The sequence below is a fragment of the Rana temporaria genome, chromosome 4 (genome assembly GCF_905171775.1).
Source record: "Rana temporaria chromosome 4, aRanTem1.1, whole genome shotgun sequence".
NCBI lineage: Eukaryota > Metazoa > Chordata > Amphibia > Anura > Ranidae > Rana > Rana temporaria.
The window spans coordinates 209,031,026-209,046,958 of record NC_053492.1 but is presented as its reverse complement, the minus strand read 5'-3'; the positions used below and the strand labels follow the sequence as shown (position 1 = coordinate 209,046,958).

Here is a 15,933-nt window from a genome sequence, read left to right as displayed (position 1 = left end):
AGGTGAACACCGATAATTTTGACACGATTGATTTTTTTCATTTAGTTTTTACAGACGAATTATTGTCATCTATTGTGGCCCAGTGCAATCTCTACGCTCAGCAATTTATTCTAAACAACCCCGATTCCAGCTATGCCCGCCCCTTTCATTGGAGAGACCTGACCGTAGAGGAGTTTAAAATATTCTTAGGCCTGACCTTCAATATGGGTCTCTCAAAAAAAAACAAAGGGTACGCCTATTGGTCTACCAAAGCCATCCACCACATGCCCGTCTTCTCATCCCGTATGCCCAGATCCCGATACTTCATGATTCTACGGTTCCTCCACTATAATGACAACACCCAGTGCCCTCCCCGAAATGACCCTGCTTTTGACAAATTATTTAAAATTCGGCCACTTCTAAAAAAAAATTCTGAAAAATTCCCCCAGTTATATACCCCTCAACAAAATATATCAATAGATGAGTCCCTTGTAAAATTCCACGGCAGGCTGGGCTTTAAACAATTCATCCCAAGCAAAAGGGCCCGATATGGGGTGAAGATGTACAAACTGTGTGACCGAGACACGGGGTACATCTACTCCTTCATTGTTTACGAAGGGAAGGACTCCCAACTACATCCCCCCGAATGCCCCGAATACATCGGAACAAGTGGAAAAGTCGTCTGGGAGCTCATCTATCCACTACTTGGAAAAGGATACCACCTTTACGTGGACAATTTTTATACTAGCTTGCCCCTGTTTAGAAATCTTTACCGGAGAGACACCCCAGCATGTGGCACAGTGAGAATAAACAGAAAGGGCTTCCCCCAAAAATTGGTGAATCAGAAGCTGAGACGAGGAGAGACGACGTCTTTACGGAACCAGGAGCTATTGGCTGTCAAGTGGAGGGACAGACGAGATGTCCACATGCTCACCACCATCCACAATGACACCTACGTGGAAGTCCCCAAAAGAAGCGGCCCAGTGCAGAAACCATCTTGTGTCTACGACTACAATTTATTTATGGGTGGCGTAGACTTCAATGACCAGATGATTGAACCCTATCTTCCCTCCCGAAAATCCCGTCACTGGTATAAAAAAGTGTCCATTTACTTTTTCAGTTTGGCCTTCTATAACTCTTATGTTATCTACAAAAAAGCAACACAGAATCCCGTTCCATATCTACTCTACCAAGAAGACGTTATCACCGCCCTTTTGTTCCCTGAAATGCCACCAGACATTCTTCGCACTGATTGCGTGAGCAGACTTCACGAACGGCACTTTCCTGACAAAATCCCCCCCCGTCGAACAGGTGCAGCCCGTCAGAAGAAATGTCGGGTGTGCGCCAGAGGAGGAGTCAGAAGAGACACAACAGTTTATTGTCCCGATTGTCCCTCCCAACCAGGCCTCTGTTTAGGTGCATGTTTCCGCCGTTACCACACTATTGAAAATTATTAGGTAAACAAAATTCAAATTCCCTGTCATTTTCCTCCACACCCCTTATGCCACTGCACTCTACATACCTCTGCCTTCTCCGGAACCGACCCTGGACTGTTATACAACCACGATTTTGCCTAATGCTAAAAATACCTCTGCTTTCTCTGGAACTGACCCTGGCTTGTTATACGACCACTCTTTTGCCTAACCCTAAACTGTACCTACATCTGCCTGCTCTGGAATTGACCCTGGACTGTTTGACCACGTTTTTTGCCTGCCCCTTGGATTGATCTTTTACCCTGCTATGCTAGTGGGAACACAGGAGTCTCACACATGTGAGGGGCTCCAGAATTGTTTTTCTGGATGAAAAAACTAATTTTTTAGTTTTCTCATTCCCAGATTAGGGTCTGGTTGCCCGGAGGCTTCAAAGAGATTTGGGTGGGAGAAGCCTCTACCCCTGTCCCCATTCTTTCCTGGCCTTACTACCAGGACCAATATTTTGGCACTGCTGGCTATGTACCGACTATGAACAATATTGCTGCCTGGACAATTCCATTCATTGTCGCTGACCACGTCCCTGCCTGCTGCCTGGATCAGGGCTCTCCTCCTGTGGACAATTGCACTACTAAAAACACAGGTAATCCTTTTTTTTTGTACCCATTACTCAGCAGAATGTATTTTAGGGTGTAATTCTTGGTATGTACATGCTGTGTTAGAAATATGAAGGGCCTTCAAAAATGTGATAGATTGTAAGGAAATTGGATGTGTAATTTGTGTCCCTACAACACCTGATGGTGCTTCTTGGATGTTGGGTCTCTATGTGGCCAGGCTGTGTAAAAGTCTCACACATGTGGTATCGCCATACTCAGGAGGAGCAGCAGAATATATTTTGGGGTGTAATTTTTGCTATGTACATGCTATGTGTTGGAAATATCCTATAAATGGACAACTTTGTGTAAAAAAAATGCGTTTTCATTTTTTTTCCACATTTTCCAAAAACATCTGCAAAAAAATGAACTGTTCAAAAGACTCATTATGCCTCATAGATTATACGTTGGGGTGTTAGCTTTCCAAAATGGGGTCACTTTGTGGGCGTTTCCATTGTCCTGGTGCTCCAGGGCCTTCAAAAGTGTAATAGGTGGTTGAGAGATTAGATGTGTAATTTATGCTCCTAGAATGCTTGAAGTTGCTACTTCGGTGTTGGGCCTCTGTATGTGGCCACGCTGTGTAAAAGTCTCACACATGTGGTATCGCCATACTCAGGAGGAGCAGCAGAATACATTTTGGGGTGTAATTTTTGCTATGTACATGCTATGTGTTGGAAATATCCTATAAATGGACAACTTTGTGTAAAAAAAATGCGTTTTAATTTTTTTTCCACATTTTCCAAAAACATCTGCAAAAAAATAAACTGTTCAAAAGACTCATTATGCCTCATAGATTATACGTTGGGGTGTTAGCTTTCCAAAATGGGGTCACTTTGTGGGCGTTTCCATTGTCCTGGTGCTCCAGGGCCTTCAAAAGTGTAATAGGTGGTTGAGAGATTAGATGTGTAATTTATGCTCCTAGAATGCTTGAAGTTGCTACTTCGGTGTTGGGCCTCTGTATGTGGCCACGCTGTGTAAAAGTCTCACACATGTGGTATCGCCATACTCAGGAGGAGCAGCAGAATATATTTTGGGGTGTCATTTGTGGAATATACATGCCATGTGAGAGAAATAACCTGTTATAATGACAATATTGGTATGAAAAAAAAAAAAAAAAAATCTTAATTTTGCAAAGATTTGTGGGAAAAAATGGCAACTTCAAAAAACTAACTATGACTCTTACTAACTACCTTGGAATGTCTACTTTCCAAAAAGGGGTCATTTGGGGGGTATTTGTACTTTATTGGCTTGTTAGGGTCTCAAGAAATGAGAGAAGCTGTCAGTACTTCAGGTGTGATCAAATTGTTCAATTTTCAGAAATTGGTACCAAAGCTTGTAGACCCTATAACTTTCACCCAGACTAAATAATATCCAAATTTTTTTTTTTTTACCAAAAATATGTAGCAGTATGCATTTTAGGCCAAATGTATGAGGAAAATTACTTTTTTACAAAATGATATGATAGAAATGAAGAAAAATTCATTTTTTTACAAAATTTCCGTTCTTTTTTCATTAATAGCGGGAAAAAAAAAAAACGCAGAGGTGATCAAATACCACCAAAAGAAAGCTCTATTTGTGGGAAAAAAAGGACAAAAATTTCATTTGGTTACAGTGTTGTATGACTGAGTTATTGTCATTCAAAACGTGAGAGCACCAAAAGCTGAAAATTGGTCTGGTTATTAAGGGTGTTTAAGTGCCCAGTTGTCAAGTGGTTAATGGAGCTGGTTCAAACATCTCCACAGAGCGGATTGCACAAGGGTCCTGTGTGTCTTTGGCTCCCTTTCAGGTTACGAATTCAGTCCTAATTTGTCCCTGAAACGGAGAACATGGACACACCGGATCCCCTACTGCGAGCCGTGGCCGAAGACAGTGTGAACTCAGCCTAAAGTGGTTGTAAAGTCTCATAAACACACTCCCATTATCCATTCTCTTATGTGGCAATAGTAATGGGAGTGAGGTTTTATTTTTTTGCAAAATTTCTGTGTGGTCACATGGTTCAGTCTGCTCTCACTCCCAAGCAGAGGGATGCCAGTGGGAAGGGCTGTTACTCCTCTCTCACTCTGACCTTGTGAGAACTGATTTCAGTTTCTTCTCTATTGCATCATAAAGAAGGGGAGGAGCAGGTACCAGAGAATAATATTACACCATTAAGGCTGGAGGAGAGGGGAGGGGAGGGGCAGGGAGGAGATCGGCTTTACACAAAGACTAAAGAAATGACAGGGGGAGAGAGGAGGGGGGAGATGCAGACACACTGAGGAGAGAGCTGGATGATGGAGGCACGTAATCTGACCATGCATTCATGGATCAGCACCATTGATAAATGTGGTCAGTTTAAACAGGGGTACACAGAAATAGGCAGGATCAACCAGGTATTCTACAACATAGAAAGGGACGATTGACATGGCAAAAGCACTTTGCTATATCTTGTGCCTTAACGGGACAGGAGGATTTTTTTTAGGGCTGCAACCACTTTAAGTATCTTTTGTTACAGGAGCTTATTTTTTTATTCTGCAATGGTGTATCTTCAATAATTATATGATATTAAAACAAACAGAACTGAAATAAAAAAGTGTTATTTTTATATTTTGCTAAAGTTCTGCTTTAAGATCTTGCTGTGCTGTATAAAACGGATGCTAACTTACAGCAAATGTTACAAATATCCACACATCTTTAATTTTACTGAACTTCATTCAAACTGTTAATTATGCAAAGCTTATCAACCCTTTTCACCAGGCTGAAAAGTGAGCTCTTTAAGATTTCCCGTGTGTGCCACTGTTAAAGAACCAAAAAAAAACGTTGACAAGATAATATATGTAAATGATCAATTTGATGAATAAACGTGGCATTAAGAAACTGGTTGCAGGTGTTCCTAGGTTGCAGTGAAATTATTTTTACGTATGCAGCAGTTTGTGTCATTGCACTTACAAAACATAAGTCTGACCTTATAAAAAGTAAAGACTACGGTATATACCGTATTTATCGGGGTATTGCGCGCACCCGCGTATAGCGCGCACCCCCAACCTGGAAAGGAAATTTAAAAAATAAATAAAATACTTACAGTTTGAATGCCCCTAGTCGGTGTCTTGCCCCGGCGTCCATCGGCGGCCTTGTCCGGTCCGGCGTCCGTCTGCGGCCTAGGTGGTGTCCTCCCGCGCTGTCTCTGAGTCGAATCCCCGATTCCCGTGCTGAGTTTGAACTGCGCCGCCGACATATACCGAGCGCAGTACACTCGGGCACGCTCGGCTTCTCACGCATAAAGGCTAGGAGGCGTCACAGAGCGTGACCGCGAGCGAAGCCGAGCCTGGCCGAATGTACCCGAGTGTACTGCGCTCGGAATATGTCGGCGGCGCAGTTCAAACTCAGCGCGGGAAGTGGGTATCGCGCACCCACGATTTCCCCCTTATTTTAAGGGGAAAAAAGTGAGCGGTATACGCCGATAAATGAGGTCGATTTTTTTTTTTTGAGGGAAGAAAATTTACATTAGTGGTTAGAGTGGATGTAAACCCGAGTCATGAAATTTGAGCTGGCCACATATAGCTGCAGTATTTTGTTATCTCTTTTTAATGAGCCAAGCCTTATAGCTCTCTTCTGAATGGTTCCTCTGTTAGCCTGAGAACTCATGACATATTTTTTTACTTTTTAGACAAAAGCAGCCTGAATCTTTTGTCAAAGGAGGTTGCTAAAATAGAGTAGCAGAGAGCAGCTCCTATTACAAAACAGCTCTGAGAGTCTCTGCCTATGATGTGATGGGGTGTGTGCCTTTCCTCCAATCAACAATGTTAGCTATCTTGGCTGTATGCCCAGACATCTAACACTATGTTAACCAGGAAGAGGAAATCTCCTAACATGATCTCAACTTCTAAACAGTATATAAATGTGAAGACAGCAGATATACATATAAAACCTATGTAGGGTTATTTGGTAATCTGTGTATCATCTGAGGCTGTTCACTTCACTGTGTGTATGGAGGGTTTATATCCACTTTAAGTATAGGCAAAATGAACAGCTTTCATTTTCCTAAAGCTTAGGCAAAAATTGGAAGACTTCAACAAAATGTCATCTTTTTAGCAGTGTATTGGAGTACATGGAAAAGGCTTTTAAGGTTACAATAGGCCTAAAATGACTCCTGAGGTTTTTCAGCTATCATGGACTTGTTGCTGTGCCAATGTTTTTTTTGTTTTTTTCACAAAAGAAAATGACCTGTTAAAAAAATGGAAAAAAATACAAATAAAGAACAATAAAATAACTAAAGTAACCTTCTCTAAATATATACTGTAACTTGACCTCCCAAATTGAATTTTTTAGAGGAAAAACCCACTGTGGCAGCCTTTCCATTTTGCAGAGCTTTTCAACACTTTTTTGCCATATTTTGACAGAGGAAACATATTTTTATAGTTAGATTTTGTCAATGCATAATTACATAATACATTTTATAATTATACTAGGACAGGAAGACAGATTAATACAGAGTAATAATGACTACAGAAAGATTTTAATCTATCCCCATTTAATGAAAAAATTGTAGTCTGTGTCCACACTGGAGAGATTTTTCATGACTTCTTTTTGTATAGAGAACTTACAGTTACCATCAGCTGAAAATGAATCCTAAAATTGGTAGCACATCCCAATGTAAAAGTCCTTCACATTAGGTTATATGTAGCTATACTATGGTAAATGTCCTTTATATAGCTGTGCAGAAGAGCTGAGGATGCAACACTGCTGTGTGACTTTAAATTGACCAAAACCCCATGGCTTTGCATTTAAATCTAAAGCCTTGTAGTGATGAGTTATGGGTACAATGGGTTATGGGTCAAGGGATTAATGGAGCAATTTTAAAAGACTGATTTCTCTAATGCTGAAATTTTACTAAAGAGGAAACTCTCTATTTAACTCACCACGTGGCTTACATGATTTCCTTCAAAACAATTATCATTTTTTTTTTAGAAGGTGTGTTTTGGGGGCTGTGGGAAAGAAGGGGGGGGTGAGGTATTTTAAGTATTTTAAAAAAAAAAGGCAACTTGTATGCAACTTGTACCCATAGATTTCAATGGAAGTTGCCTCCAAAGTCAGATCACCGTCTTAACTGAAACAACTTTACAGGAAGAGTAAATATTTTACTCAGGCAAACCCCTCCCTCCCACAGAGCTGATTATTCTGTGATTGGCCACAGCCAAAGTTGCCTGTCCTGGAGGCAACTTTAAGTCGCGTTGTAAGTTGCTCCAAGTCGAGCTGAAGTCGAGCTGAAGTTGCCTTGCAAAGTCGCACTGTAAGTCGGGTTGCCCCTGAGTAATCCGGCTCTGAGTATAATCTCCACATTTTTGTTGAAACATTCCTATTTACTTTTTGCCATCACCCTTCTATGTTTATATGTATCTAACTCATCAATCAGATTACATGCCGGAAGTGTATTATTTCTTGCCCAGCTCACAACAACCCTGAATGCAAAAATGAAAAAGAATACTGAGAATAAGAAGGTAAGTGACCACTAGGTAGCAACAACAATTAGACTCAGGGAATGGCCATCACTAGACACAATCGGGTTGATTTACTAAAACTGGACCACCCAGAATCTGGTTTAGTTGTGCATGGTAGCCAATCAGCTTCTAACTTTAGCTTGTTAAATTAAAGTGGTTCTAAAGGCAGACTCTTTATCTTAATGCATTGTAAAAAAAAAATCTGGGTGCAGCTTCCCTCCAGAGCACTTCCCTTTATACCTACCTGAGCCCTATCTCAATCCAGTGATGTGCATGAGAGCAGTGACTCTCCCAGGTCTCTCTCATCATTGGCTCACATAGCAGTGAGAGCCATTGACTCCTGCTGCTGTCATTCACAGCTAGTGAGCCAATGAGGAGACAAAGTAAAAAAAGTAAATACTGCGTTTCCTTAAAAGTATCTATAGTGGGCAGCCAACACAACAAAAGGATAATTGTAACAAACTGAATAAATAAAAGTGCAGTGCCTAATAACAGGAACTTTTATGACTAGAGTTCTAAAATATTGAACTAGAGTTCTAAAATATTGAAGTGTAGCAAAAACAAATTCAATTTTTTTTGGCTACACTTCAATATTTTAGAACTCTAGTCATAAGAGTTCCTGTTATTCGGCGCTGCACTTTTATTTATTCAATGAGGAGACAAGAGGGGCGGGGCCGAGCCACTCTCTGTGTGAATGGACAATGTCAATTTACAGGGGTGGGCTCGGGGAGAAGCCCGATTGAGTGCTCCCAAAGTAAGAGGCTTGCTATTGGGGGCTCTCAGCAGGGGGGAGGAGCCAGAACTGCTGGTAGGCGGTAAGTATAACGAGTTTGTTATTTTATTTTTTATTCTTATTACAACCTTTAGAATCACTTGAAGTTATGACAGTAAAACCTGAAATCTGATTGGTTTCTTTGCAGAGCTGCACGAGATTTTGCACTTTCCAGTTTTAGTAAATCAACCTTAATGAGGGAACAGCACAAGACACAAATAGTGAGCATGACTAGACCTATGAAGTAGACAACACAAATTCTAGGATTGAGGACTACTATATTCTGGGGGTAATTACCAATACAAGATCCAATGCATTACATCCACTACATATATGAACTGACCATTGCATTAATCAGGGATCATCACAGCCACAGTTAACCTAGATAGAATGCACTTGTAATTACTGCCAGAAAAGTGACCACCTAAAGCACCAACAACAAGAACTATAGCCAAGTGGTAAACACTTCTAAGGCCTTGTACACACGACCAAGAAACTCGACGGGCGAAACACATTGTTTTGCTCGTCGAGTTCCTTGTTAGGCTGTCGAGGATCTCGGCGAGCCAAATTTCTCCATTCCCGTCGAGGAAAAAGAAGACATGCTCTCTTTTTGGCTTGACAGGATCCCCGACAGTTTCCTCGTCGAAAAGTGTACACACGGCTGGTTTCCTTGGCAAAAAAAAAAACAAAACAGCAAGTTTCTTGCTGGTTTTTGCTGAGAAACTCGGTCGTGTGTACGAGGCCTAAAAGTTATCAAGGATTGTCAGGCTAAATCGAGCCAGTTCAGTCTGTGCTCAAAGAACCAAGGAAAATACTTTCTAAAGCAGTGTCAGCTTAGAGAACGACAAAAACAACCACAGGTATGTAATGAAATAATCTATAGATAGTCAGCTCCCTGCAGAAACTCTTTGTCAGAGTGCTTTTTGTTTGCCATCTAATTAAATCACATTTCCTTTTGGCCCTCTGTGTTTTCCAAATGTAGTTGCAACGTTAATTCATTTAATGCATTGTAAGTCTGAATTATTTACTGGTGATAAACAGCATTTGCTTTCAATTAAATTTGAGTCACATGATTTTAATGCCTTCCCTTCCATTTTCTAGTGAGGATGATTTAATAAAAAAGCCATTCTCTACACATTAGTATCCTTTTGTATTACAGGGCTCTACTTAATATCAGTCTAGTTTCCCTAATTAGACTTAACAGTTTCCAATTACTTTTCTTCTCTGGAATCAGAAAATCTACCTGAATTACTTTTTTCTTCAACTTTGAAATTCGTTTTTTTTTTGGTGGTTCTCTTGATGATGAACAGTATTAAATAATATATATAGAGGTGTTAAAGTGAAGGTATAGCATATTTTCAAAAATCGTCTATTTTAAGCCATTTTTGTTGTGCTTACCCAAAGGCGAGTCAGATATCGGGAGTTGGCAGAGTCTTCAGATGGAACCGCGCTTTGATTGGGATCATTGGGAACGCAGACCTCTAAATGCCAGCTAGGTAAGCTGTTCTTAAGCTCGCTATATTTTCTGCCTTTCCTATGTGCCCTATCTGTCAGTTCTCAAGGAAACCAGACCCACTCTCTGATTGGGTAACATGTGTGTGAATATGTTTGTGTCCTCCTTTACGGGTTGAACTGTGTGTGGATAGGGAGAATCTAGCCAAATCCTATCATTTTTCTGACCGTAGACTGGAAAGGAGCTTAGAGGCACCTCATGCTGATCCCAGTTCTCTGCCAATTTGCCAAAAGCACTGGATCAGGCCTAGGAAAATGTCATGCCCGTGTCAATCATGTTAAATAGGGGAGACAATGGTTCCGAGGCCAGACTAAAAGTATTTTTACAAGAGCTCCCCTTATCCTGGAGGAGAAACAGAATTAAAGTAGTATGGTTTTGGGCTTTTTTCCCTCATTATACTTATCTAGGTGGATGCAGCATAGGTCCAATGCGGCATCTGTCCCCCGGTGTCTCTGCACTGAGAACCAAGCCATCGAACACCGCCGATGGCTCGGTTCTCTCAGTGCCCTGGGCAAAGAGCTGCTCTCCTGCTCTGCTCCTCCACGCTCATTGGAGCGTTGAGCTGTGGGGGGGAAGGGAGCAGCTGTCTCAGCCTCTCAGCTGAGAGCCTGAGACAGCCATCAGTCTAGGCACCTGGCGGATCTAGACTTCCAGAGTCAGGATGATGCAGTGCCTGACCTGATCTGTTTGACGTCAGAGGAGAGTGGACTTCAGACTGCTCTCTGATGAAAACGAGTCACAGGAGTACAAAACAAATTGCACTCCTGTGACCCATAGGAGAAGCCCTGCCAAATGAGCTCAGGTTGGACTTCTCCTTTAACCTGTTAAATTTATACTGGTGAAAGCTGATCTGTTTTTAATATAGAGGGTTTACCTCCAGGATTATTATCCGAAAATGTTACCTCTGGTGTTGGCCTAACCAGGACCTCTACTGATTTGGTTGAGTCCAAGCTACTTAAACTCGGGCTAGGACAGCAAGCAAAAATTGTCACTAAAATGACAGTAATAAAGTGACAGGGCCAGATTCTCGTACATCTGCGCAATTTTGTGCGGGCGTAACGTATCTGATTTACGTTACGCCTCCGCAACTTAGACGGGCAAGTGCTGTATTCTCAAAGCACTTGCTCCGCAAGTTGCGGCGAAGCGTAAATCGGCCGGCGTAAGCCCGCCTAATTCAAATTTGGATCAGGGGGCGTGTTTTATGTAAATCTACTGTGACCCGACGTGATTGAAGTTTTTCCCGAATGGCGCATGCGCCGTCCGTGGAATTTCCCAGTGTGCATTGCTCCAAAGTACGCCGCAAGGACGTCATTGGTTTCGACGTGAACGTAAATGACGTCCAGCCCCATTCACGGACGACTTACGCAAACAACGCAACTTTTTTAAATTTTGAATTCACGTATCTAGCTGATTTACATATTTCAACGCGTAAATCAGCTTACACGCCCCTAGCGGTCAGCGGAAAAATGCAGTTACGATCCGACGGCGTAAGAGACTTACGCCTGTCGGATCTAATGGATATCTATGAGTAACTGATTCTAAGAATCAGGCGCATAGATATGACGGTCGGATTAGGACTTACGACGGTGTACATGGCGCTGCGCCGTCATAAGTCCTTTCAGAATCTGGCCCACAATCTTTTAGGAGCTGATATTCTGAACCAAATTCTAGCAAACAGCCTACAGGAGTCCGATTAGTCAGTAGTCTGTCAGGGGAAGTTTTAAATTCTGCCTGTGGAGTATTTTTAATCCAAGACTCCACCATTTTCACCAGAATTGGAAGTTATTCCCGCCTTTTGGCGACCATGAAGGGATGATTAAGTACATTTTGATACAACTTTCACATTAGTACATGTTTTTTATTTTCTAAATAGGTTCCTTTAAGCTAGTGCATTGTTGGTTCACTTACCTTTTCTTTCGATTTCCCTTCTAATTTTTTTTTTTTTTCTTTGTCTGAATTTCTCACTTGCTGTTCCTCCTCAGTAATCTGTTCAGTAAGCTGTTCTGGCTGACTAAACACCGCTCGGATGATGGTGTGAAGTTTACTGAGGAGAAACAGGAAGTGAGAAATTCAGACAAAGAAAAAAACATTTAGAAGGTAAATCGAAGGAAAGTGTAAGTGAACCAACATTGCACTAGCTTAAAGGAACCTATTTAGAAAATAAAAAAACAAACCTTTACAACCCCTTTAACACTGAATTTTAGGTTGAGGTTTGGCATACTTTTTTACTATACCAAGTCTTCGTTTTTTGCAGATATAGCTGTAGCTAAATGTTCACAAAAAATATAATAATTGATATAGCAATAATACCACCCACAATAAAACACAATCATTTTAACTGAAAGTGACTTACTTTTGCACTTCTCCGTGAGATCTTTGCACAATAGATTTCAGTAGTGGTTCAGGCCTTGCTGACATTTTAGGGGATGTTTTAGGACTTGTATCAGAATCTCCACTGTCCTCCTCCATGGCTTTTATATAACTCCCACTTCGCATCCTTCGACAGGGGATCTCCTCATCTTTACTACCAGAGGGATACCCTCCCCACTCATCTTGAGGCACCTGTCAATATGTCATAAATAGTTATAAAAGTACCCATGTCATTTGATATTCTAGGCATTCAGGAACAGTAGCTGATACACAAGAATATGACACAGAATCCACATTTTTAGATGCCTGTTCATTCCTTCTGGTATGTTATAATAAAAATATAGAAAGTTATGTTCCACCCTATTGTACCTCACATGTACATCAAGGATCATCACAAATGCAGCAATACTTAGTAAACAAAACTTTAACAAGCTTTGCCATTTTTGTTATATGACAGTTGTGATATATATATATATATATATATATAGATATATATATATATATATATATATATATATATATATATATATATATATATATATATATATATATATATATATATATATATATATATATACGTACACTACATGACCAAAAGTATTAGAACACCTGCCTTTACACACACATGACATTTAATGGCATCCCTGTCTTGGTCCATAGGGTTCAATAATGAGTTGGCCCACCCATTGCAGCTATAACAGGTTCAACTCTTCTGGGAAGGCTGTCCCACAAGGTTTAGGAGTGTGTCTATGGGAATGTTTGACCATTCTTCCAGAAGCGCATTTGTTGTCAGGCACTGATATGGACAAGAAGGCCTGGCTCGCAGTCTCTGCTCTAATTCATCCCAAAGGTGTTCTATAGGGTTGAGGTCAGGACTCTGGGCAGGCCAGACAAGTTCCTCCACCCTAAACTCATCCATGACCTTGATTTGTGTACTGGTCCAAATCATTTGGTGGAGAAAGGATTATAGTGTGGGATTGTTTTTCGGTGGTTGGGCTTGGCCCCTTAGTTCCATTGAAGGGAACTCTTAAGGAATCAGCATATCAAGACATTTTGGACAATTTCAGACTCCCAACTTTGTGGGAATAGTTTGGGGATGGCCCCTTCTTGTTCCAACATGACTTCGCACCAGTGCACAAACAATATCCATAAAGACATGGATGAGCAATTTTGGGGTGGAGGAACTTGACTGGCCTGCACAAAGTCCTGACCTCAATCCGATAGAACATCTTCGAGATGAATTAGAGCGGAGACTGCGAGCCAGGCCTTTTTGTCCAACATCAGTGGCTGACCTCAAAAATGCTTCTGAGGGCCCCTGCAGGGGCGGTGCTTGTCCCGGGGGGTGTTTGACCCCAGAGGACACTTGCCAAGTCTGTTTATTGCAGGGCCTGCCCCTGAGGTTGTGCCTTATAATGCATGTTTTTGCCACTTGGACCGCAGTTTGCTGCTCCTGCGAGGTTACTGTCATATTGTCAAACAAATTTTGCGAATGTAATGTATTATTTTGTAAACTTGAAAACCCTTTAATAAACACCATTGAAACCAAAAATGCTTCTGGAAGAATGGTCAAACTTTACAATAGACACACTCCTAAACCTTGAGGACAGCTTTCCCAGAAGAGTTGAAGCTGTTATAACTGCAAAGGGTGGGTCATCTAAAAATTAAAACCCTATGGACCAAGTCTGGGATACCATTAAAGTTCATGTGCATGTAAAAGGCATCTGAATTCTATGTATTAACTGCTTGCCGACCAGTCGCCACAGTTATACAGCGACAGGTGCTGGGCAAGATCACGTAGCTATACGTCATCTATACGTCATCTCGCTGAGCAGCCAATATGGAGCTGTTACAGAGCACTGATCGCTATAAAAATGCCAATGGTCCCAAAAATTTGTCAAACTTGTCCGAAGTGTCCTCCATAATGTCGCAGTACCGAAAAAAAATTGCTGATCGCCGCCATTACTAGTAAAAAAAAAATATTAATAAAAATGCCATAAAACTACCCCCTATTTTGTAAACGCTATAACTTTTGCGCAAACCAAACGCTTATTGCGATTTTTTTATGAAAAATATGTAGAATACGTATCGGCCTAAACTGAGGAAAAAAACGTTTTTTTTATATATTTTTGGGGGATATTTATTATAGCAAAAAGTAAAAAATATTCATTTTTTTCTTTCAAAATTGTCGCTCTATTTTTGTTTATAGCGCAAAAACTAAAAACCGCAGAGGTGATGAAATACCACCAAAAGAAAGCTCTATTTGTGGGAAAAAAAGGATGCCAATTTTGTTAGGGAGCCACGTCGCACGACCGCGCAATCGTCAGTTAAAGCGACGCAGTGCCGAATCGCAAAAAGTGCTCTGGTCTTTGACCAGCAATATGGTCCGGGGCTGAAGTGGTTAGGATAAAAGAAACTTCTGTGTGCAGCAGCACCCCTAATACTTAACCGTGCCCAATCTCTATCCAGCAATGTGCACGAGTGCCTCGGCCATTCAGGACTCTCCCTCCTGATTGGCTGAGACACAGCAGCAGCGGCATTGGCTCCCACTGCTGTCAAAGTCAGTGAGCCAATCAGTAGAAAGAGGGGCAGTGCCAAACCGCAGCTCTGTGTCTGAATGAATACACAGAGCTGCGGCTCAGGTGCCTCCATATAGCAAGCTGCTTTCTGTGGGGGCACTCCACAGGAGGGAGGGCCCAGGAGAACCAAAGACGGACCCTGCCTGCTCTGTGCAAAACCAACTGCACAGAGGAGGTAAGTATAACATGATTGTTATTTTTAAAGAAACAAAAAAAACTGACTTTAGTATCATTTTAAGGTTGTTACATTTATGCAGATGTAGCACCCTGGAGGTTAGGCAGAGTTGCTCCTCACAAATTTACTTGCCAGGAGTAGTTATCCTGGTTGATTGCTAGAGATCTATTGATTTCTCCATAAGTTTGGCCTTTTGCACTTTTCTCCTCTACCACTAGGTGGCTGGGTACTTGGTGGTACTAGATACAAGAAGGGCAATGCAAGATCAGGTTATAATTATATGGGGTATCTCAGCCAATGAACAGGGGTTTTCTTGTATTGCTTGGCCTGCTGGGAGAGCCTATATATTCGGGTGAGGTCAGGTGATCTGTGACACGTGCATGGCTGTCTGGGTGTACGTGTGTTGTATTGCCCGGGATGCAAGGGTCAGAGATGGGGTCTATCCCGGGCACATCTGGCTGCTAGGCTGTCTCAGGGCCTATCCAGAAGTAAGAGAGCAGCGTAGGGTTGGGATTGCGGCTTGCAGTCCACCCAGAATTGACAGTTCTGTCGGCCAGAGAACCTGACATGGTCGGAGGAAGAGGGGGAGCTGTCGCCAGTAAGGAACTGTGTGTGTTTTCTTTTAGCCAATAAGGTACTATCTGCCTCATTACCAAGGAACACAGTGAGTAACTGAATCAAGTAGTGGAGCAGTATTCTCACCAACTGGGGACGGTGAAGAATCAGGAAACTTCAGTGGGAATCAAGCCAGGGACCCAGCCAGCGGAGGTGACGCTTGCACGCAACCTTGTTTGTGAAGCTAGGGACCGAGCAGGCCAGCGCGGGTGAAGCTTGAGAGGTATCTAGAGTGCCAATCTAGGGACCCAGCAGAGAAGCAGGAGTGACACTTGAGGATGAGCTCAAGGGATTCGGTGGCAGTTGATCAGTGGGTCTAGTGAGAGACTGGGAGCTCAGTGGGAGTGATTGTAGTGAAAGTGAAGGAACTGTTGAG

At 41.9% G+C, this 15,933-nt stretch overlaps 1 protein-coding gene across 1 annotated transcript in view; it reads right to left on the bottom strand.

Annotated features, from left to right (window-relative positions):
- DLGAP2 (DLG associated protein 2) overlaps positions 1-15,933 on the bottom strand; it is a 197,465-nt gene that overhangs the window by 157,186 nt on the left and 24,346 nt on the right. Inside the window, exon 2 of the mRNA XM_040349803.1 lies at positions 12,175-12,383. Coding sequence (XP_040205737.1) covers positions 12,175-12,383 — 209 coding nt within the window. The remainder of the gene's footprint in view (positions 1-12,174; positions 12,384-15,933) is intronic.